The sequence below is a fragment of the Balaenoptera physalus genome (genome assembly GCF_965194825.1).
Source record: "Balaenoptera physalus genome assembly, chromosome: 2".
Lineage (NCBI taxonomy): Eukaryota > Metazoa > Chordata > Mammalia > Artiodactyla > Balaenopteridae > Balaenoptera > Balaenoptera physalus.
Window position 1 is genome coordinate 151,393,263 of NC_138883.1, and position 24,446 is coordinate 151,417,708.

Sequence of the window (24,446 nt, forward strand, 5' to 3'; positions counted from 1 at the left end):
ATTTCATACAACTCTGAGCTGTGCTTTGTGCCTCCAAAAGCATCCTGAAAAGAAATTCCAGCTTAGAGACCTTCTCTGGGCGCCCCCATTCATGTCAGACTGATGTTTAGTTCTGGGTTCCCAGGATTCTCAAACTGCCCATGATTTTTGTTGCTCAAAATACACCCATTAAAAAAAGAAAAGAAATTTCCAAATTATGTATGCCTAAGATCCATTAAGAAAATTCACAGAACAATAGTGTTATAAGCCGTATTTAAAGCAGATGTTTAAAATTCAGGCACCCAAGTTCCTCCAGGACAGAGCCCTAAGTGACAGCGACTACCTTCTTATTTGTAACTGACTCTTTGCACAGCTCCTGACACACAACACGTGCTCAAAACTGTTGATTTATCCAAACTGGCCATTTTCCAAGCAGAAATGCAACCCTTTCTCCTCTTGTAAAAATTAATATATTTGGGAAGAATTCACACAGCTCTTATACAAGCAAAAATTACATATGTTTGATGGACTCTGCTATATACAAAGGTAAGAAATTACCAGGTGTATTACATTATTCATTCCTTTCATTTTCTGTGCATGTTTTGCATGAAGAAGTGGGCATGAGAAGCCCTTGGTGGAAGCATGCCGTGTGGCTCCTGCCTGCAGAGCTGGTGGCTGCCTACCAGTGTGACTGGGAAGGCTCCCCTTCACCCTTTCCAGAAAGATCTCGCTCAGTCTTGCCGCTGCTGCTGCTGAGAACCACCATTACTATGTGCACTGGGCAAAAACTGTCTTCCTGCTAACACTCAAGCCCCCTACTTGTGACAATGCATTTTCTGTTTGTACTTTTTTTTTCATTTATACTCCCTGTAAGAGTCTATCACATCATTTCCAGTGTCAACTGGGTGACATCAGATTTTGAAAGCGGCCTTTGGAGGAAAATGTGTAGCTGAAGGAGACAGGTGAGAGTCTCATCTGGGGGCCATGCGGACCCTGGGGACCTGGGAGGAGGACACACACGCAGAGGTCGCAGGTCACTCAGGTGGTGATGCAGGTCAACACTGGCTGATCCGTTTCACAGAAGCTTTGAGCTGAACAGCACAGAGTCCCAGCAAAATATCCAGGGTCCTGACCAGCACTCACCTACCTACAGACCTGTCCTGGCTGTGTGCAGAATTAGGGAAGAAAATCACATCAGGCCACGTTGCTCTTGGGATGTCTACAATTTGACGAGTGGGTAGCAGGGCACGAAGCTTGTGAAGAAACAGAGCACTTAGAAATGATGGATACAAACACAGGCATGCAAGTCCTGCATGTGTGTAAATATTCACAGCGAGACCGTGTTACAAGGTTTTCTTCAGTTTCTAGCAGGTTTTAAAGATCATTTTTAAGGCCAAAAATGCTCTTTTGTTTGGCCAAAAAGAAATGAGAATGAAGTGTTTCAGGTGAGGCTTTATGTGAAGAGACTGTAGGTCAACCTAAGCATCTTATGTGCAGAAGTCTGTTCCACAAGGAGGTGGACCAGAATTCAATGTACGCACATTAACTGAACACCCCCCATCGGTGAAGTTCCGGGCTCCAGATCTCGTGGGGAACAAGGAGAGATAAGAGTCATGCTTTTTGTCATTTTCAAGCTGGCCATCATCATATTATATTTACTTGCTTCCATAAGAAAATAGAGACAGCTTAGCTGGGGGATGCAGCACGGGAACACACTATGAAAGGTAACTACTTTACAAGTTGCATTAGGGTCCAAAGCTTGGTCAACCAGTGGTTTACAAAATGTGTTTCCTAGACGTCTAAGGGTTTACAGACCTGAGCACTTTCTTTTGCGTAAGGAGATCCACATGATTTCAATGTAAAAATATTCCACTGCTTTAAAAAACTACATGACATGGCTAAGCAGTATGTGTGTAGGAAATTTAAGAGAAGGAAAGTTCTCCTTGGGCTATCACGGTAGTTTTTAAAAAAATGAAAATTTAAGCAGTTTCTATATACAATTGGAGGCCAGAATTTGAGAGCATCAGAGGTCAGGGTCCAGGTCACTTTTGCTCTGGGAGGAGGGGGTCACACAATTCAGGCTGAGTTTATGATCGACACCATGAAGCACCTCCATAAGCAAGGTGTGAGCCCCTCAATCTAGAAATGGGCATGAGGAGCAAACAGAATTGAGGCACAATTTTTTAAAGGCAAATTGCTAATTTTGTTTCATTTTAAAAACCAAAAGTAAGATAATTCACCTAATGAGCATTTGTAGTCTGCTGGGCCTTTGATTCTCATTGCTGGCTTATTGGGTGGGCATCCAGTTCAGAATGTAAAATGGGATCCTCAAAATTCAGCTTTATATGCAAAAGCTAGGTCTGAGTCCTAACCCACTTTTTACGTTTTTTATTTAAATAACTTGAGTTGGATTTTATTCAATTGGGTACTTGCTCTCTTGCTTTTCTGGTCCTGACACAACCCTATCAGCATGAAACCTATGAAGTGATGCTGGGTGCATGTTTAGAGCTGGCTCTGCCTGGACAGTCCATCGGAATCAGCTACTTAAAAACCAGATGCTTCATTGAAACTTTCATGTTATATCTTCTCTCATTTTTTCCCAAGTCAAATAACCTAATTTTTTTCTTCGTGTGGTTTGTCATCCTGAGCTGATTGCTTCTGTTAGAAAAGAAGTCTCTAACTCTTATGTTTCCCTTTTTGCCTTGGCTACCAGGAAGCTCAGCACTTTATCTCATGCTCAGTTGAAGTAGTCATACTGTCTCCCAAGACTGTTCTTTTCAATCTGAAAGTATATTTTTATCTGCAAAGGTCCACTGTACCTCTGTGTTTTATGGTGACTGTGTAATATTCTTTTTGAAAGTAAGTAGGGTTTAAGAATAAAATTAAAGCCACTAAATACACTTTAGTGTCTTTTACTGTATGAATAATAGATTTTGATTACTTGGTTGAGAAACATTCAAGGTTATTTCATAGTAAATGTAATAATGGAATTCTTTTTAAATTGTGGGTGAAAATTGACCCAAAGTTCTAGGAAATGTAGGAACATGCAAGTATCACGATGTTGAAATTCAATCGTCTCCTAAAGAATGCTGACCAGGAGTAAAACAACTGAGCTGGAGGCAACCCGGCCAATGACTTAACAGCCACTTCTCATCAGTGTGGGTTCCATTTTTGCTTTGCTCTATTATTCTAAAAAGGTCCTGAAAAGAAAATAATGTGCTAGTACTTATTTATAAGCTGTTGAAACTAAACCCATTAGTTTTAAGAAAAAAGAGCCTTTATTACAAGTGAACGGACGGGGCCAGGGGCTGAGAAAGCCAGGCACTGCTCAGGAAGGCTCAGAACTGGGAGGCTGGACATTGGGTCGAGGCCCCCCTCACCACTGCCCTCCCTCCTCCTCCAGCTGCTGGACCAAGCTCTGGGCACCTTCCTGGACAGTCACATGGCCACCAAGGAGGCCAGCTGCCAATTCTGCTTTGCAGAAGCCGCCGCAGATCCATGGTTCTGGGAGCTGTGTCACATCCCAGCGCACAGGCTAGTCCTGTTGCCAGGGTCCCAGAAATAGGCAGGCTTCCCTGCCAGGAAGGCGACTTAGATCCCGCTGGAGTACAGACAAGAACACTAAATCTGGTCAGCATACGTCCAATATGGCTGGTGACAGTAATAAAGGCGTGAAATGTATGGCTCTTAGGAAGAAAATAGAAATTTTAGATAAATTCAAAATCGTTACACAGATTACTTAGTGGCGGAGTCCGTTGTGAAGGTGCCTGTGAAACGTTCAGTAATGTTCAGTCATCTGGGCATTCCCTAAGCTTTATCCCACTGAGTGCTGGTGTTAGGTGAGATATTAATGTTTTGTCTCCCAAAGTTTTCAAGGTTGAAATAAGTTTAGAAAACACTGTATGCTTCTCCTTGCCTGGGATGTTCTCAAAATGCACTGGACTCTGAGAAGTCTCACAGCAAACCAACTTGCTACATTTATATAAATCAAAATATCCCAAACTTAAAAAAAAAAACACATCTCACACGTTGTAAGGAACTTCACTTGGAGATTTTACTTTGCGTCATGGGAGAAAGGACCTGCTTTGGCAGACTTAAGATTCACAAATCTCTGAGTATATATCTCTTATGGATGTCAAGGATCTAAATGTAGAGAATATTATAATAAAATGATAATCACTTTTTAAAGTCTAGAAAATAACCTCAAAGTTCACGTGTGCCTTGGATAACAGTAAGCTATACCCAAGTCTTTTAAACTCACACTGGGACATACGGAATTGAGAGCACACCTAAAATTCCCTACTGTGTGTGTTTTGTCAAACATGTTCCTTCGATTCTGTTCATACCCTTTACTTATGGCCTCACTACACAGGTGTTACACAGCAACATTTCCTGTGCCTCCACCTGGGTTTGGTGTGCTTTTCTGCATTCGTTTTGTTTTTGGTTTTTTATTTGGAAAATCTCCGAGCTCTTCTCATTTGCATTTAAGATTTGTCTCATTTCTCAGTGATTTTGGGGCAGAAACCACAACAGCATGTACATGTGGGGGCCTGATGTCCAGCCACTGGAGCCCCTTGAGTCAGGCTGCCGAGGGGTATGACAAGGGGCAGCTCTCGGACCAGGGGCAGCTGAGCATCCAGCAGTGGACCCGCCTGACCGCGGGCGTCATGGATGTGGTCCCCTCGCCTTGCGCTCCTCTCCTCCGCCAGGGACTTTGGCTCACTGCACTGGCTCTCTGCTTGCACCCCGGCTCTGAAGTCCTGCTTAGAAATGGTTCCAGTCTCTCCTGACATGGATGCAGACTCAGGGTGATGTGCGAGAAACACTGTAGTTTAGTAAGAATTAGACAAATATAAAGCAGGAACATTACACCCACAAATGTATGGTGATATATAGCTCAGGAAAACGTAACAAAGGAGGGAAGGATGTCTTGAGGGGGTCTTTGAGTATCAGTGGGATAATAATAACACTTAGCATTGTTTCATAAGTTACGGGGCATGTGATTGCGTGGTTAGCCGTCTTAAGTCGGGATGCTTACAAGAGTGAAACAGGGAACCATGTCTAGTCAGTCCTACACTCAGGTGTACACAGGCAACACCTGGGCACACCTGGGCACACGAGTGCCCTCCTTAAGAAACAGTTGGCGAAGGCTTGACAGTCCACTGAAAACACACTTTGAGAGCAGCTAACACAGCAATGAAAAGAAGAGGAGTGATGAACAGTTTATAGATTGCTCTTTTTTGGCTCACGTGTGCCTGGTCTCTTGGCAACACTTGCTCACCGTGGATGCTTCCATTTGCAAGGTTATCAGAAAGTTTAAGGCATCCATTATTTTCCTTAAACGAGTCTACATTGAACATTATCCATTTGATCTTCCCATTGATTTAGTGAAAGTGATTCCAAAAGCGTAGTACCTTTGTGAAACTTGATAAGGAAAACAATGAACATAACTGGAAGAAAAATCAGCACTCGTATGAATGAAATGCAGGAAGATGTTAATGAACAAACCTAAATTTCAAGCTCAAGTTTTCTACCTTCTTCAGCTCAGAGGGGCCTCAGCTTCAAGACTGACCAGTACAGGGTAACTGATTCATTATCATTCAACTTGCATAAAAAGGCAAAGTCACTTAAAAAAATAAGGCAACCAAGAGAAGAAAAGGAATCAAAATACTGCAAGAGGCGAAAGTTTACTGTGTGTTTTAAGACCAACAAATGTTAATGTTGATGTAAAAGAATTAGGAAAGAACAAGTATTGAAAATAAACTTTGAAAATATAAGCTCATTATCAGAGTACTTTCTAAATCTGCCCATGCATTTTTTTATCTGTAAAGATTCTACTTATACTAAGTGACCTGGTTTTTCTTTTTCCATATCTGTGACATGGTGTGCAAAGGCACACCACTGCACCCACCCTGTCTCTCACACACACACACATGCACACATGTGGAGACACTCAGATTAGGGACAACTTCTATTGTAAGTCAGTTGGGAGTTGGAAGATATTTTTGCAAACAGGGAATTTTATGCATGGTTGGTACATCAGCAGGGAAGTTCACAGAAGCCTGTTTAAGCCGCATACACTGCCTGCCACACGTAACCTGAGTCCCATGTATGATGCTGTTGAAATGCTGCATCCGTGTCAGACCTGCTCTGGGCCAGGGGCTCAGAGGTCCTTCCATTGGACACAGCCTGTACTTTTATCCACCCTCAGCTCCTTCCTTGACCCAGCTCGGGGTCTGGAGCCTCCGTCAGTTCCACAAAATGATCGGGGAGGGGTCTAAAGAAATCCGCTCAGGTCACTCTCCTCTCAAGGTCAGTGGCACGAGGCAGCCTCTCATTCTCACTGCTGAAGGTAAGGGATCCAGATTCATTCTCCAGTTATAAACACAATGTCACCAAGAACTGGTGGTTTGTTTACAAAGAAATTTTACAAGCCCAGAAATCTACCTGTGTGTGTTTATGTAAAATGATTTTATAAATAAGACATTGAACAGATGGGAAGAGCAATTTCAGTCCATTTGTGTCAGTGGAGTTGCATATATTCCCTTAATGCTAATATTCCTTTGTTACACTGTGGAAACACTCTGTTTACTTATGAGGGTCACTGTTATTTAACTGCTTTGTTTCAAAGTTGATACTTCCAGGATCAGTAGTCATATGCTGAGTTCAGATGTCCCATTTGACTATTCTCTACCCAAATTTGTTTTGTAATCCACTTTTCATCCATTTACTCAGTGAATTTGAAACAGAACCTATATGTTTACCTGTGGCTTCAAGCTGATTTTGACTTTGTACAGACAGCACACACTCTGAGCTGTTTAATCCAGGAAATGGGAACATTAAATGTATCCTTTATGCATGAAAGTTTATGAAAAATATCCTGTGCGCAAGCACAGACACACACAAGGTAGTTCAGGATGTTCTCCGTTTAAATCCAGGTGCACAGTAAACAAAAAGGTATTTAAGTATGATGAGAACATTTTAGAGCATTCAGATTTAGTTCCAGGGTTACATTGAGTGAAGAATAGGCTTCATTTTCACTGCAAAATATTAACTAATTTGAGTATCACTATAAACTGTGTGCTCATCTAGATACACTTTTTTTGTGTGTGTTGTGTATGCAGAGGTTGTGTATGCAGGTAGTGTGTAGGCAGATGTGTATACAGGTGTGTATGCAGATGTGTAGGCAGGTTTTCTGTAGGCAGTGGTTGTGTATGCAGGTGTTGTGTAGGCAGTGGTTGTGTATGCAGGTGTTGTTTATGTACAGCACTCGGGCCTTCTATTTTTGTATTTGATTTTTAAAAATAGAATTTAAAATTTCCTCACCTCTAATATTAATTCATTGTAGTTGTTGAATATTTTTACCTTGTGCAACAATTAATATTTATTGTGGAGCAAATGTGTATTATTTAGATATCTGAAAAATGAAGATAAAAATGAAAAATGTCTGAGTTGGTTGAACCATCTCTAAGGGTTTCTTTAACCTTCAAATCAGATAATTGTGTTGCTGAGGCTATTTAAGCAAATGAAAGCACAGTTGTGTATAAATATCTCTCTATATATGTATTTACATATATGCAAATACATGCCCACAAACACATGTTCTTACACACACACTCACACACATGACGGTATCATGAGCTGGCTTCATGCTCTTCAGCATCTTTGTGAAAACGGGAAGCACAGACCCCACAAGTGCCTCACGTCATGCTCCACGTCACGCTCCGTGCCGCGGCACTCACGGGCACTGGTGACGTTCTCCGAGATGTTTGCTCCGGGGTCCCCAAGTGGCAATGAGCCCCTCTTTCCCAGAAACCACGTCACCTCACCCTCCAAGTCCCCTCCTTCCAGGGACCTGCATGCTCAACTCCACAGCAGGACGGCAGGTCCTCACCAAGAGCATCTGATTGAAAAACACAGGATCCAATTCAGGTTCTCTCACGACCCAGCTCTCGGCAGTAGCCACTTGTCTCGGAGTCTCACTCCCCTCATCCAGAAATAAGAGGATTTTTAGTTAACCTCTCAGTAAGAAAGGCATAGGACGATTCTAGTCAAGCAGGAGAAAGAGCCCTCCGTGGGGTGTGTGTGTGCGCGCGTGCGTCTGTGTGATCCTCCCACCACTTACACTGTGGAAGAGAACCCGCCTCAGAACATCACGGTTCACGCTACCTTTAAGTAGAAATGGGAATCTTCACGGGGCAGGAAAGGACGACACAAGAGGCCGAATAAAATAAAATCCACGTAGGTTTACATCATCAGATCAGATGGCAACACTCATGACAAAATAATCAAGAAAAAATATTATGGACATTATTTAATCAAGTCTAACGTTAGTCCCATTCTACAAGCATTTCTCAGCCACTAGAGATTTTATGGTTTATATACTAGAGATATCATGGTGATGAAAATGGAACATGAATTTTCTGGCCCTTATTGAGGTGGAGGTAATGTTTCTGGAAAGAGGGCACTGATAAGCCAACAGTGTGCTTTAGTTTCAGGAAATGTCTCTAAATGTAAAAAGAACAGTGCTTTCTGCTGTTACGGGCTGAGTTCTGTCCCCCACACATTCACACGTTGAAGCCCCCAATCCCCAGGACTCAGAATGTGACTGTGTTTGGAGACGGGTCTTTAACGAGGTGATTACAGTAAAATGAGGTCATTGGAGTGGGTCCTAATCCCATATGACTGATGTCCTGATAAGAAGAGGAGATGAGGACACAGACACACACAGAGGGAGACCACGTGCGGACACAGCGCGAGGCAGGCCTCAGGACAATCCAGCCCTGATGACACCCTGACCTCCATCTCCAGACTCTAGCACTGGGAGAGAATAAATTTCTGTTGTGCTGTTGGTTACAGCAGCCCTAGCTGACTAATATACTCTCTATGTAGACTTTTTTGTATGGTTAACTTAGACTAATAAGTACAAAAAAACTCCTCTATTCTACATTTTATCTTAAAGGTTCATTTATAGGTCACCTAAATATGAGGATGTTTTGCTAATCACTGAATGACTGTGTATATATATGCACACATATATGTACGTGAATGTATGTGAAATATATATTTATATATCTCACAGTCTTATGGTTCAAATACTGTTCCTACTTTATAGATAAGGAAATGGTGCAGCAGAGAGAAATTTCTGGAGTAGAACAGTGTTAAGTGCGCAATAAATATTAGTGACTAATTTTTAGTTCTTATTGTCTATGGGCCAAATGGACAGTCGGTTGAATGGCTTCAGCAGAGCTAATTTACAAGTGACTAATCAAGACAATCTTGTTGAAAACTCAAGAGCAGAGTATCAACTACATGAATCTTTCAGGACTTGTCCTCCCTTGTGTTTTGTTAACTTTTTGGGTGAGGCTAACTTTCTGTAAAATAGACACATCCAGGCTCATGAATGTTTAGTTCATACACTTTGCCTGGGATGTGGGTAAACTCAACATCCCCCACTCCTGGACCAGGGAGTCCAGTGATGTCACACCGGGAGTGTCTCACACCAAGTTCCTATTTATTTTATTACAAATATATACAAACGGGATGTAGCACTCAATCCATTGTATGGTTTCAATTTTATCAACTTGCATTTTTTATTGTTTCCCTGATGTTCAAGTTTGGAGACTTTCCTAAGTATCGTTATAGATAAATATCAAGTCCTAACTCGTGCAGCCAGCATCCCTGTAGCCAAAGTGAGCAGACCACGTAAGTCACGCACTAAAGAATTTTATCTCCTAGTGCTATACACACGTCACCTGCTTAATTAATGTATGTGAAATAGAGAGAGAGATCATTCCAAGGTCATCTAATAGGTAAGAGATAAGAAAGACCGAGAAACATGCTATCTACACAAAAACAAGGGACAGGATCAATGGCTCATCTTTTCCACAACATATCCTGTGTCCACAGTATTGAGTGGACACGGTGGGAACGCCTCCTATGGCTGCTGGGATGAGCCCTGTACCTACTTTGCATCACCTCCAGGCAGAGAGATGCCAACCATCCCACAAGTTAGACGCCTGGTTTACTCACTTTCTCAGGCTTGGTTCTAGACTTCTGAACTATACAGATGCACACAATGTTTACCCTCAACCATGAGGACAGAGTGGAATTTTGTGAAATGAGAAGCAGGATGGCGGCTGAGTTTGGGGTGGTGCCTGGTCCTGTCTCGAAGGGGGGAGTCCGGGCGCTGGTTGCAGGTAGGATCGATTCAAGGACACGTGTGCACCCACGAGGCAGGAGGGGGTGTGCCTCTGTGCCCAAGCTGCAGGCAGAGGACAGAGAGGCGGAGAAGAACTCCTCAGGGTCAAGGGTGGGGGGGCACCAGTCTCATTGAGAAGCACCTTGGGAATTTGTCTGGGTCTGAGGGTTGCACCTCACCCCATCCACACAAACACCCACGAGCGTGACGATCATCGGCGGGGCTGGTTTGGCAAATGGCAGAATGTGCCTCCCCAGCTTCCGGTGGGGGGACTGTGCACTATCTCTTCAGCATGGACTATGGAGAAGCCAGGGCCGTGTTGAGATGTGCCGTCTGGCTCTTTCAGAACATTTTCCAGAGCTTCTGTGACTGCTTAATCCCTGCCATTTAGCACGATGGCTGACACATAAAGATGCCCCATAAATGTTTGTTGAATGAATACATTCAAATTTCCCTAGCAATGGCTTAAAAATAAGTCAGTCAGTGCCCTTTATAAATTGACTCTGCAACAACCATTTATTGATGGTGTACAATGAGAGAGCCTGTGTGCTAATTTCTGGGACCACACCGAGTACATCTGGCCCCTTGAGAAATCACCACGCACACAGACAAACGCCCGCTAATCAAACCTGCAGACAATTCCACAAAACAAGAACGGGAGAAGCCACATCTTTCCCTAGCGGTCATCACCCCCAAGGTAACATGAATATCATCCCACCCACACCCCTCATGTTGTTTGTTCCCTGCTGTAAACTGTAGCAGCTCATGAGATCTGTACCCAATCTCCTTAGAAAAGCTTCCCTTTTACTACATTCTGATTATTTCTTTAAACAACTCATTTCAAAAATGAAATCAACTTTCTCAGTGAATTTTAATTGAGCAGCTATTATGTTTTGCCACTGCGGAGGGGATAAAAAGGCTTAAACCTACAGGAGTTTATATTTTAATGATTTAGTTTTTATACAGGAGGTTTCACCTGCAATGATAAAAGAAATACAATAGAAATTCAATTTTGTAAAATATATGCTACTATTGGGTATTAAAAAAAATTCCCGTAGGACCTAATACTATGTTGGGGTCCTGGTGGTCTGTTTTTGTTCCCTGATTTTACATTTGTGTGTCTATATCCCCAAATCCAATACAAGCTCAGAGAGAAGGAGGACCCTGTCGACTTTTTTTCTTGCGTCTTTTTAGTTCCTAGTTCTTTGCCCAGTCCAGAGTAAGCACCCGAGGAGACACAATTGCAAATGAATAAAAGGTACTCACACAGGTCCAATACAGCCCTTGTTTGAATACATATGCAATGTTTAAGGCAAACTGCAAACAGAGCAGAACTGGATCTCACGTCCCCTACTTTTCAATCAAGAGCCCTCTCTGTTTTGGAAGATACAGAAAATATGCAGGAAGATGAACTCTGATTAGAGCACAGGAAGAAAGAGATCTGTAAGTTATTCTCTCTCTCCTGTCCCCTCTCCTTCTGTTCAAATCCCTTCATACCACCATGGTTTCTGTTTCTCTCATTTTATGATGTAAGGGGATAGATTAAGTCTTATTAGAGGAAAAGACAAAAAAGATTTATTTCACATCTTTATGAAATTTTAAAATTTAAAAAATGATGTTTTTCTCAACACTAAAAAGCATGATCATCAACCAAGTTCTTTTTTTCACTATTTCTCAAGGAGTTCATGCTCTCAGGATTTTTTCTATACTTAATTTTTAAAATGTTCTTCTAAAAATGAGTATTAGACTTCTGCTGTTCCAGACAGCTGATGGAGAATCTTTTAATATTTCAATATTATTCAATATTTCAAAATAATGAAATCATTATTTCAATAAATGCTTATATGTATTTTAAATTTTGAGTCTGTCATCTGTATATATTATACATATATATTAACAGTCTACAGAAAGTGCAATTTTTAATAACTTGAACTCTATTCATTATCTATATACAAAAGTCCCAAATAAATTTAACTTCACTAAAAAATACTTGTTTCTCAAGTGATAACAATAAAATGACATGAACTCCACATTTTTTAGGTCTAAAATGAATAAACTTATCATACTAAATGCTTAAGAAGAAAATATCTCCCTGGATTTCAACCAGCCCTGAATAGACCCCCCTGCAGCTCTGAGAAGGGCTGGTGCAGTGACACACGTGCTGCCACCAAAGCCACCGTCAGGCGGACAGTATTTGCTCTCAGTTCAGTATCGTTCAAGGGCTGTCAAAGTTACTATATTCCCTGTTCTACTGTCTTAGAGTATTTTTAAAGCTATTATTTAACCTAGGGACAAAGCAATGATTTTTATTTCAAATTCACTTCTTCTTTAGAAAGAAAATTAGCAGCATGGACTCATTTGAATTAAAAAAATTTCTCCTTGAACCATATGTTTTGAATTAAAAAGTCACTTTCTGTTAGAATTCTGTTAGAATCTGGATGGTCCTTTACAAACTTTCATCCACAGTGTGAATATTTAGAGTTAAAACACAAATAAAATATCTTTATGTCTGTGGTTAAAGTAGGCCTTCCATGATTTTATTCACCTAAGGAATAGTAAAAGGCAATATTGTTTTGCTCAACATCCAAATTCATAAGAAAATCTTTTAAAATTGTACATGACTGGCAGTCTCTGAGCTTGTGCACCTTTATGTTTCAGTCCGAGCACAGTGTACTAGAAAGAGAGCATGTTTCCTTTAAGGACACATAGATTCCACAGCCATAAGCCAAATGCAGGAGGAGCATCTGTTCCAGACAGGGATGAGTGAGCGCAGCCAGACTTGGGGGTAGAGGAGGTCAAAATCTATTTTGCTGACGTTTCTGTCACGTTTATTAAATTGGACTTTTCCAAAAGCAATTAAACTTTTAGGAAATATTGCGTTAATTTTTAAGAGAGGACATCTGTGTACTTCCGATGGACTTAGATAAAATAGTTTTTAAATCAATTATTGGTGTCCTAGGTGTACGCTGTGAGCTACTTTATCATGATTCCGAAGTCCTGCTTCTGAGAAACAGAACCGCCCCACTTTTTGTCTGATTTTAACAGAGAAAGGATTTGACTTGGGCTCCAGTTTCAGAGAACTGGGTCCCCCTCTGTCCTATTTTCATGCCATATTTGAGAAATCACCTAAGACATTATACAATGATGAGGCAGATCTTCTGTCTATCGGTGGTAGGAAACAAGAATTAGAGATTTCATCTCAAATAAATGGAGCGGCAAAGATTAATTAAATCTGTAAAAGTCTCCAAAGCACACCCTAGTTGAAGTATTTAAAGGAACACTTTCTATTATGTGCGATCACCTGGCAGCCCTGAGCTAACATTTGGATGTAAGAGTCACCTCTATATAGTAGAGAGTCCAGAAAGGAAGGTTGGCTAATATATTCTGAGCAATATTAGCTGTATTTATCATTCAAATGGTGAAACAGCAGCAGAAAGAAGCCTCGATCTCTTTTGTGAGAAAGTTCTCTGTGGGCACCGTTATAAAAGCGCTTGGTGGAATGGATGTAACCAGATTTTAGCTAAAGTGAACAGGTAATTACACTGGAAATGATAACTGTCTTATTCTACCTTTTGTCTACACCCCAGCTTCTCTCTCCAGTCGTGGGAGGTTTTGATGGTAGCCGGTGTGGACATGAGCTGGAACATTTTAGCTGCAGGGCAGCCCCTGTGACTATTCACGTTGGGGCTGTGTTAGTAGGTATACAAGCAGGACTGATCTGTCTGCCTTCTCTGCATCAAAGCAGCCACATGAAGCCACCTCCAGTCCTGTGATTTTACGTGAACACAGCTTAAAAAAAGCTTTTAAAATTTCATCTCTTAGGGATTCAAAAAAAAATGGTCTTAAAATCTAAAAGTCACTTGATATGTCGCTTCCATCTTAAATGCTACTCTTTATCGTTGTAAGTGTCCCATTTATTGGACACTATTTCCTAATCAAGCATAAAATGCCCTCTTTAGTATGAATATAAAAGTTATATTACCTGCTTGCTATTTTTTGAGATTAAAAAATTTTTAACATTAACTTGATAATTTTCATAATTTAAAACAGATGATAGTGAATTTGTGTGTGTGTGTGTGTTTTATGACACAAAGGGACACTTACTAGCTGCTTTCTTACCAGAAACCAGATACTAGTTGTATTCATTCCCCATCCATGAAATAATAAAATGAAATTATTTTGCTACTCTTCATAGTTAATACCTGTAACTATAATAAAAGATGACTAAATGTCCACAGTGTATGGAGGGAACTCAGGCACTCAGATTAACTCTTTATTTTCAAATATTTATCATTCTTCAGAAAAAAATCAGCTGTCTTTGCAAGTGGCCAAGTTTATTTTGGGGAAAATTACTGATATCTTAAAAAGCAAACACTTCCACTTCTAGGTTGCCATTTCTTGGATATGGTTCCTGGGAAAATGGATTCACTCACAAATCTGTGGATGGAGGTTTAGGGCTCTCAGAGCTACATTTGCTGTGATGTTGCTTAAACATCAGGAAATCAGAGGCAATAGCCCCCGTCCCCCATTCCTTTTAAATAAAATAAACAGGGAAATAAAATTTTAATCACCCAAGAGGGATGTTTGGAACCAAGGCAGTCACATATGCAAGTACAAGAGTCTAGGTTTTAAATTTCTCAGTGTGCCCTCCCGTTCTGTTTCTGGAAGTCCCACATGAGGGTATCAGATTCACATGTGGATCAAGAATTAAGCAGGCGTTTTCCCCTCTTTCTGAAAGTAATGTCCCTTTCTTTGATAGTGATACATTCTTAAGGGAATTATAATATATTAATAGCGAGGAATAAACAATTCTCTTTGCATAATCCAGTATTTCACAGCATGTATTTCTGTATTTCAGTGCAGGAGAACCATTTAACTGAAAAGACGGGTTTTGGCTTCACTATTTACAGAGACTCGACAACATGAAACAGGTCTTTGCTGCGCTCAGGCAGTACATGGCTGTGTGGCTTTTTCTCGTGATGTATAAGCTCATGGATATGCTAACACTCAATAGTTTGACTATTTTGTGAAGCACATCGTGCTTTTCATATTTCACTTGACATTCACCTTGTTTTCTTTATTCAGTTTAGTAATGGCTAAAATAAGTGCTTTTAAAATCTTGCTTATCATGTGAAAATTTATCCTTTTAGAAATCTTGTTTGCTAGTAATTAAGAGCTCCATTTACCAATGCAGCATTTAGAGATAATATTTTTAAATGATGAAGAGCAGAGTAGTATAATTATTTTTGGGTTTATGAGTTGTTCAAAACTGTCCATATTACAAAAACAATGCTTTCATTTTTAGCATTTTAGAAAAAGAAGCAGGCAGACATAAAAAATGCTCAAATGTTTCCGCTGTCTTCACTGTGTATATATGTATATAGGTATACACACACAACTACAAGCACCTATGGTTTTTAAATTGAACATTGAATGCTTTCAAAGCATAAGTTGTCTCTCCATGCCTCAAGAAAAGAAAAATGCAATTTCCTTATTCTGCATTTCCTTACATAATGTTCTTCTGGGACAGCACTTCTGCAGTAACCGAATCACCACTATTTAGCTATGGATACATGAATCTCATATTTTTATTCTAAATTCAAGTTCACTCATCATATCTAATGCCCTTGAAGCAATCTCAAATTACTGCTATTACACGGGTCACTAGAAACCAGAGTTACTAATACAAATTTTAAAAAGAGAAAGGAAGAAAAAGCCCTCACATAATTAGAGGATGGCGAACAGTTTCATCAATTTAATTTTATCACTAAATCCAGCCCTTCCTCTGGAGCTGTGGGCGAGCGAGGTAAGCGGCAAGCATGGATGCTCGGCTGTGATGCAGGAGTTAAGTCCCCAGCAGCCAGGATGAGCCCCGCCGGCTACTCTGCCGCTGCGGGGGCTGACAGCCGCAGGCCTCCCACCTTCATCCTTGGCCCATCTTTCTATTTCATTAGCTTTGCACGGAATTCCATTTCACAACAAGCCTGTGTCTGCAGTCCATATGCTCTACTTATCCTGTTCCTTTTGCCAACTTTTTATCTGCATTTCCCCACGTTCATCAACCGGCCACTCCTACCTCCTCGTGATTCATCACCTTACTTCTGCAGAGCTTTACCTGTGTGTTAGCTTCCAAAATTCACCCTCAATTTTCTAAAACTCTGTGTAACTTATCCCCCTGGAACAATACGTGAAATTCAAGCATTAACTTAGTTTGCCGTCAAATGCCTCAAAAAGACAGGTGGTGTGTTGATGCTGAATTCAAGGGGACCGAGTTACCAAATGATTGTTTCTACAGCATTTAAAACAGTTCTCCAAAGTTCCCTCCCTTTCTCTGTTTTAATGATTGAGGCACTTCACTTAAAACCCTGTCTTCCTGTTTACCTCCTGGAACCAACTGAATTTGTATCGGTTCCCAATCCATTTCCTAATATGTTTGTATTGAAAGAGCAATCTTTTTTTATTTCCAGAGATTTCAGTCATTTTATACATTGTATATACTCATGGGTCAAATGTTAAAAACATTTTATTTACAAAATTCATTTCATGCCAATACACAGCTTCTTTTTGGAAAACTACTCTCACCAAAGAAAGATCAAGAGAAACAAGAGAGAATACATATACTATTTTAATAATTAAAAATATACCTATGAAATTCCTCAGGCATATTACCCTGGAGGTATCCAATGGTCCAGAGATTAACTGATAAAAATTTAAGTGACTTATCTTTATATACTACACTGTTTTGGTGATTCTGCCTCTTGTGCTACCTGCTTGAGCTGATACTAATTTAAGAAACCTTCAACCTTTGCCTTTATTATTTAGGGTTAAAATATATACCTTTTACAATATTCACACATTCAATTCTTTTGTAATACAGGCAGACATTTCTGTAATACAACCACATAACAGACGTGGTTGTGTGCAATCACCCCACATAATTTTACCCAGAACTGTAAAGCAGAGCACAGTCTCTTAGAATTCTCCGAGAGAGATGAGCTAAGTGGGTATTTTGTGTGGGCAGGCAGCAGTCAACTCTCCTAAACTACAAGAGCTGCCAGGGTTTTCTGAAAGTCTTTGCATGAAATAGAAGCAGAATAAACTGACGGGTCTCACATGTTACAGGGGAGGTGAACACTCCTTAGCCACATGTGTAAAAAAAAAAAAAGTGTCCTTTTCACAGATTTTTTTTAACTGCCTGTTTTTTTCCCATAAAAACGTCAAAATTTGACATTTCTTGTTTGTACAGAAAATGTAAAACATTCATAAATAATTTCTAAGGTAAAGTCCCAACTAAAAAATAACACACAGAGAGAAATGGACAGCACTGGGTCCTAATAAAATAACAGGAGGATTGGTGGGTGGGGAGGTTTGCTCAGTATCCTTTTAAAAGTTTATCTGAGAGACAAATGCAGGTCTCAGCTAGGTAATACCCAAAGTCATATTCTGTGACTAAGTTTTATTTTTATTTTTAGTTTTTTTGGACTTTTAACGATATAAACTACTTTCTGTGTGGTATGGTGACTAAAAAATACCTCCTACAGGAAAAAATTTTATTTCCGAGACTCTGGATCATAGTTAATAATAATGGGAGTATGGTATCAATTCCACACTTATACTGTAGTGACAGAGTTTTTATTTCAGAGCCCATAGATTATTTTGACAATAAAAAGCATAATAAAGAAATCATAACAAAGCCACTTTTAGAGAATACCTATAGCAAGCCGGTAGCACTTCGGCTGACAGCTCCAGGAAACTAAAAGTTATGATGCAGCTTCAAAATGACTCTTGTTCATTAGAATAGGTGGAAATACACTTATCATTGGCCAAAAAAATGAACATTTATTTTAATTTATTTATTCACATACAAAAAGAACTCCTTCTTTGTGCTCATAATCAGTGGCTTTAGTTAGTACTAAGTAGAGCCTTACCAAAATTCCTTAACAGCCCCCCATACACATGTGGATTTTAAATTGTGACAAATACAGAGCTTTATTATTAGATAAGCTTAAAAGCTGAGGCTATGCTATTCAATTACTGTTATTAAGATTCATGAATATTAGAACATAATTTAAATTCACTATTGTCCTGATAGAAGAGGGAAAAAAAGCATCTGTAATAACTGGGAGTTATATACAAACTGATCTATTCCCAGAAAAACGCAAATAAAGATTTAAAGTGCTCTGTCATTGCTGTTTTCTTTTCGTTTGACCACACACACTTACACTGTTAACTTTCCCCTTAGAAGTGAATACTTAGCAGTTTGATTTGACTCATAGACCATGATAAGCTGTCGGCAGATGCCATAGGAAATTTCACCCCACGGATAAATTTACGCATAACAGGAATTAGCACACACATCCTGATTACCCTTTCCCACTTCAGCTTTTGGCTATAAAAATTAAGAGACTTGGTATATTGAAAACAAAGCTTATAAATATTTCATATAAAATTTATTTTGAATTGTCATAGTTAAGTAGATAGCCAATGAAGCCCTCCTTCAGATTTCTTGTCTTCCTTTCCGAAATCGAATGCCTTATAAGCTGGCATGACTGACATTTAAAGGTACAAAAAATGAATTTGGAGAAAGGCACAAATGTTCATCAGCTTATATTTTCTTTCTATAGGTTTTGCTTTATTGTAAAATATTATTCCATGCTTTTCAATTTTAAATATTTAAATATACTAAATAAAAATACTGGAAAACATGAACTCTTTAAGTACACAAGACAACGTTTCCTTTTTATCTCTTTTAAAAGTTATATTCATTATTAAATTCTGTGATTTTTTTCAATATCATTGTCACTTTCTGTTAGCGCTATTTTTGGAAGACATTAACAGATCTGTTTCAGAGTGAAATTTTCAGGTAACAAAGTGAATAGCTGGTATTCATTTTAGCAGCTTAAGAGTTAAACTAGAATTACAGAATCACCCCCTTTGACACCGAAGGCTCTGAAACCTTCCTGGGAAGTTGTCACCTTGCTCCCTGCCACCCTGACATACAATCATAATTAATGACTGTGTGCTATTGGCATTTATGTCTTCAAACCGCCCGGCTAATTTCTATTATTGGAAGAAGTCGGGAAGGACTCGGGGACTGTTTGAGAGCAGTTAGGAAAAGATGGGGCAGAAGTCCTCTTGGGAGAGGACTTAAAACTTCAACCACATCTAACTTGGCACCCTCCGGCAGAGAAACCGGAAAATCTGGTACATTTTAGTTGTGTCTTTTCAACTGTTCTTTATGGCTCTCTGGTCACTTTAAAAAAAAAAAAACAAAAAAACGACGCATTTCAAATAATAAGAACTGAACTTTCTCCTGCAGACTCATGATAAGGAGCTGCTGATAACAAGTTCCTCTCTGGGGAAGAGCCGGCAGCCCTGGAAGACTCCTTCCACCCTCCCGTGGAAGGGACACCGGCTAGGATGGCATTTCAAGACCGGCCTCCTCCGTGGAGCAGCGGCAGGCTGTGCACCAGCCCCTGTGGGAGCCCCGGGCTACTGATGGGACTGACTAACTTCAGGTGGCTCCTCTCCAAACAGATCGGTAACCAGGCACAGACACGACGGTGTGTCAGGAGCAACCTGTCATCGGCTGCTTTTTCTCCTTTTCTGGTTTGCAGTTTTTCTCACCTCTGACAAGCTGTAATGCCTGTTTCTCTTTTCAGGTATTAATTTCTGGTTATTCCCCCCAGATAAACCCTGGTCTCTCTGCAGGTCCCCGTGCTTACAAAACAACGGGTACCACTCTAAACAGAAACTGTCAGCCAACGAAGGGACGCTGTTTCCCGGGTTTTGCCCACTCCTTCCTCCAAGACAGTTTGGATGGAAAAGCTGGCACGAGGTCCCGTCCCTCGTTCTTAGGGATGCTGGCTTAAGAGAGGGTTTCCTTTGGCCCCCGAGCTAACGTTGCCTCTGCGAGGGTCGGAGGCAGTGCCGGTGGCCAGCGGCCAGGGAGTGCGAGTTCAGGGAGGCCCCGTACGTACTCCGGTCAAAGGAACAGCCCCGTCCTCCGCCCCTCTCCTCTGCCTTTTGCGGAGCCCTCTGCTCCGTTGGTTCGCCACCCTCTCTGGGCTTGCGGAAGCCCCGGCATTTACAAAGGGATCTGAACTCCAGAGCCGAGCGCTCTGCTTTGTACCGACCGACATCCCACCAGCATCCTGAAGTGAAGCTGCTGGAAACAGGCAAAGCCCACAGACAAGAGGAGGCGGCGCAGCGCGGAGAGTTCGCGGGAGACAGCGCAGAAAGCCGGCTCCTTACCTTTCCGCTTGGACCTCCTCCTCCTCCTCCGCTTGGACTTGCATTTCAGTTGACTGCTCAGCCCTCCGGACCCTCTGCTGGTCCCCAAGACCGATGCCATGGCTGGGACCCGGTAAGTGGAACAGGGCAGGAATCCTTCTTAAACAATTTCACCTTTCCTGCTCTTGTCGCCCGCCGCCGCCGCCGCCGCCGGTAAATGCGTCTGCAAATCAGGGAGCAGGTTCACTTTTTAGGACTGAGCACTCAAGCGCTCTCCCGCCCGCCCTCCTCTCTAATTGTTCTCTGTCACTTGTTTCCAGCTGGGCTGAGAGCCGCGATCTGAGCTCCAGCACCAAAGCGCTCTAGGGCCGGAGGGACCGCGAAGGAAAGGTGCGCCCGGCCCAGGCCCCCCTCCTCCTCTTCCCCCTCCTCCTGCCCCGGCAGCCTCTCTTGATCTGGGCTCCAAACGCAGGGTTCTACTTTGGCACCTCTGCTAGTTGTTTGGCACCAGCCACTTTGAAGCCAATCACGCAGGGAGCTTGTCTATTTGCTGCTGCAAAGTCTAATTAGATCCAATCACAACTGTCTGCTGGCTCTGACATCAGCACCACCAGCCCTGTGCATGCCCTGTCAGCTTGCAAACTCAGCTCCCATTTGGACGGATGGAGCTGCCCAGGACCCGCGGAGAGGGAAGGAGATTGCACAGGAGGGAGGGAACAGGCAGGCCGAGCCAGCTTCTCAGGGAGAAGCCTGAGGGGCAGCTTGCAGAGGAATCTACCCCGGATCCAGGCTTCCTGCTCAGACCAAAGGGACAGGGCATTACGCCTCTGCGCGCTCAGAAAGATGCAGAGACTGTATCTCCAACCAAACAGTTTTTAACTAGTTAATCCATTATAATGCTTGTGTGTCAAGGGGGAAATATCTCTCTAAGAAATACCAAGCTCTCACTTCCTCAGAAAGGGGCTAAGATTTGCAATTCCCCAGGAGACAGCCTCTTAGGGGTATTCATTTTTCAGAAACTGCATGTTTGTCTGTTTGCTTGTTTTGTTTCTTCCTTCATATCCCTTGGCTGTTACCTCTGCACAAGAGAAATACTGCATAAAGACGGAGGTGTTCGGATCTGAGTCTGATTTTTAAAGCGAGGGATTTCAGTAGGTTGCTCTATTTAGGGAACAATGAAATGAAAGGCAGAAAGGGCTTTCATCTAATAGTTTTATTGCCAAATGTAACATTCGGAAGAAAGTAATATTTACAAGGAGATGGATTGCAAATTGAACTAGTTTTGAACAGTTTTTTCAGGGTTATCCTATTTTTTCAAGACTATGCTTATGCAACCTTAAACATCTAAAGTAAAATATAAAAAGGAAAATAATCCAGCCATCGTCACTGCATTCTGCATTTAAATCACATAAGCTATTAATTATAATAGTAATGGTTTGGGAAAAAATCCACTCTAAAAGTCATTAGCATTAACACGATGATGTGACAATGACACACAAATACTTCTATTTCCTACTTTACATACACCATTTTCAAGCTCCTTATTGACCTAGAAATTTCCAGATAATTTTCTATGAGGTAACAATACTCTCTCTAAGGAACGCTGGAAGCAATCAGGATGTTGGGATATGTTGCTATGTGGTGAGCTGCTGGATCCTGGCTCAGTTGTCACTGAAGAGCGGGAGAAAGGAGGGCATCTGATTTCAAGTCCTAACCCCACTGCTCTGACTTTGGGCAAGTGATGTAAACTATGCCTCAGTTTCTTCATCTGTGAAATGGGGGTAATCACAAAGCTGCCTCACAGGTTCATTCGTGCTTGAGAATCAGTATAAACAGTGACTGGTGCATATTAATCACTTTATGATTATTTAGTAAATCAATCCAATAAATAATTTTGAAAGAATGAGCACATTATTACAGGTCGGGCTCAGAAAGCAGGGGCTTGTGTATTTTCCATTTAGGAGTTTAACTGTCTGTCTCATTTCAGGCTGATAAATGCAGTCACACCAGGATCCCTCTATTTGCCAGGTTCAGCCGTTTCCTTCCACCGACAGCACAGCTCAATGATGCTGCTAATTTCTAGAGAATGCTGGAAAAGTGCACTGCCCGCCTACTTACTCTCTGTAGCATAAAAGATATTTGAGAGCATCAACTGTTATCTGGAAACACAGTTGTAGGACTCCCCCTGTGGAACCTCTGAGCTTCCACAATACACCTGTACTAACCCAGAGTTTCCCTATATAGGCTTTTGCCAAAAACCAGTCCCTGAGTTCAGAAGCCAAGGGAAGATGCTTTGGGGAGAAATACAAACAGCTGCACCTTCCAGCCTGTCTGCATTGATCAGGGCCCCCTCGCATCCCACCATCAAAGATGCTGCCTACGAGGCTCTGGTGTACTGAATCCCCTTTATTGGAGAGTGGATGTGGTTATCGGAGAATCCAGCTTCCAACCTTGGGGAGGGGGATGGTCAAGGCAGCAAAATCTAAAACTGGACTTCAGCACTTAGTTTAAATCCTGATTTGAAACTTGGTCAAGATCAAAATCTTGGCTAATCTTTACCTTTCTTAAAGTTCCCTCCAATTTGGTTATTTTGGGGGTATAATTTATGCAAACGTCATTTTTGCATAGATAGGTGCTATTTTCTGTTCTTTACTTATTTTGCATAAGATCATGCATAATAGGTAAGGCAGGGTACACTACGGCCCAGCAGCAGCAATGAAGTTGTATCTCCTTGGAGGAAAGGCTTTTGAACAAGAGGCTCAGGATCACACACTTTTTGATGCAGGACGGCAGGAAGTGATCAGTGCTCACAGTCTTCCCATGAGCCTTTTTGCCTTTTATCTGTTTCTAGATCACTTCAGCACAGCTTGGCAGCTTAAAACGCTGCACAGAAGTTGGAAGAGGATCAGGCGCCCAAGTCACCCTACTGGCTATCAGGAGATGTTGCTGGTGTGTGTCTTCAGCCCGTCTGAGCCAGAACAAAGAGCTGGGAGTGGGGGGCCCCAGCAGGCTCGGGGCTGCCCAGACAGTCACATGTGACCCACATGTATCTGTTGGGGGGGAGTTGGACAAGGACAGAAGGGAGGGCTGACAGAGCCTGGAGGGAAGCGGTATCCTCATGCCGACACTGCCTTTGTGCCGAGGAAGGTGTGGCTTCAGTCAAGGCTGGATGGGGTCCCCGTGGGCTGTTCCCAGCACCCCAGGATTTCCATCCTGGGTCCTATCAGGACTGTAATTGCATAGCTATTCTGGGTGGCGGTTTTGTTCATTCCTCAAATGTCTCTCCCTCCTTAGGCCCTAAGAGCTGTGAGGGGACCCCCGTGCCGGGTCTGTGGTCCAAGCACATGTAGGGGACATGGAGCCAGCCCAGATCGGATCTGCCGCTAGTTCAAGACACGTTACTGAGTTTATACAGAGTCTGGTTAGATTTTCGCAAATCTTCCTTTTACCCAGGAGGAAGCTGAGGCTCAGAAAATTTAGGAAATTTGCCCAAATTAACCGAGGTTAGAAGGAGGCTCTAAATGGGATCATTCCAACAGTGATTTTTACCACTCTTCTCTGCTCATTTTTATGCTAGAGTTGGAGACCCAGTAACTTTGTGAACTTCTGCAAGCCTTCTTGGAGAGAGCTGAAAATATGTTAAATAGTGATTCTGAGCTTCAGTGAGCATATATGTGTGTGTGATTTATAAATACATAAATACAGAAATAACTCAGCTCTCTCTCTCTATATATGTATCTTTACATCTGTATCTGGACACCTCTTTCTAGATGGGCATCCAGACACAGATGTGCACGGGTGTGAGTGAGGAGCTGGCGGCCCTGGGACATCCACTGGTGCTGAGTACAGCCGCAGGGGCCTGTGAGTGTGTTGATGGCTCTCAAGGGCCCCGTTTACCTTTCCTTCTCAGAACAAACCTGGGGTGTGGACATGGAAGACCTTATCCTAGTGTCCCCCTGAGGTCATGGAGGCTCAGCATGCGGCAGAGTCTGGGCCAGTGTTATATCACTAGACAGAGGCAGACTCAAGACGT

General features: G+C 41.8%; 1 protein-coding gene across 1 annotated transcript in view; it reads right to left on the minus strand.

Annotated features, from left to right (window-relative positions):
- ADARB2 (adenosine deaminase RNA specific B2 (inactive)) overlaps positions 1-20,792 on the minus strand; it is a 372,865-nt gene extending 352,073 nt beyond the window's left edge. The window contains exon 1 of the mRNA XM_082450243.1: positions 20,435-20,792. Within this exon, the coding sequence (XP_082306369.1) occupies positions 20,435-20,534 (100 nt within the window). The 5' untranslated portion in view covers positions 20,535-20,792. The remainder of the gene's footprint in view (positions 1-20,434) is intronic.
- Positions 20,793-24,446: the final 3,654 nt, after the last annotated feature.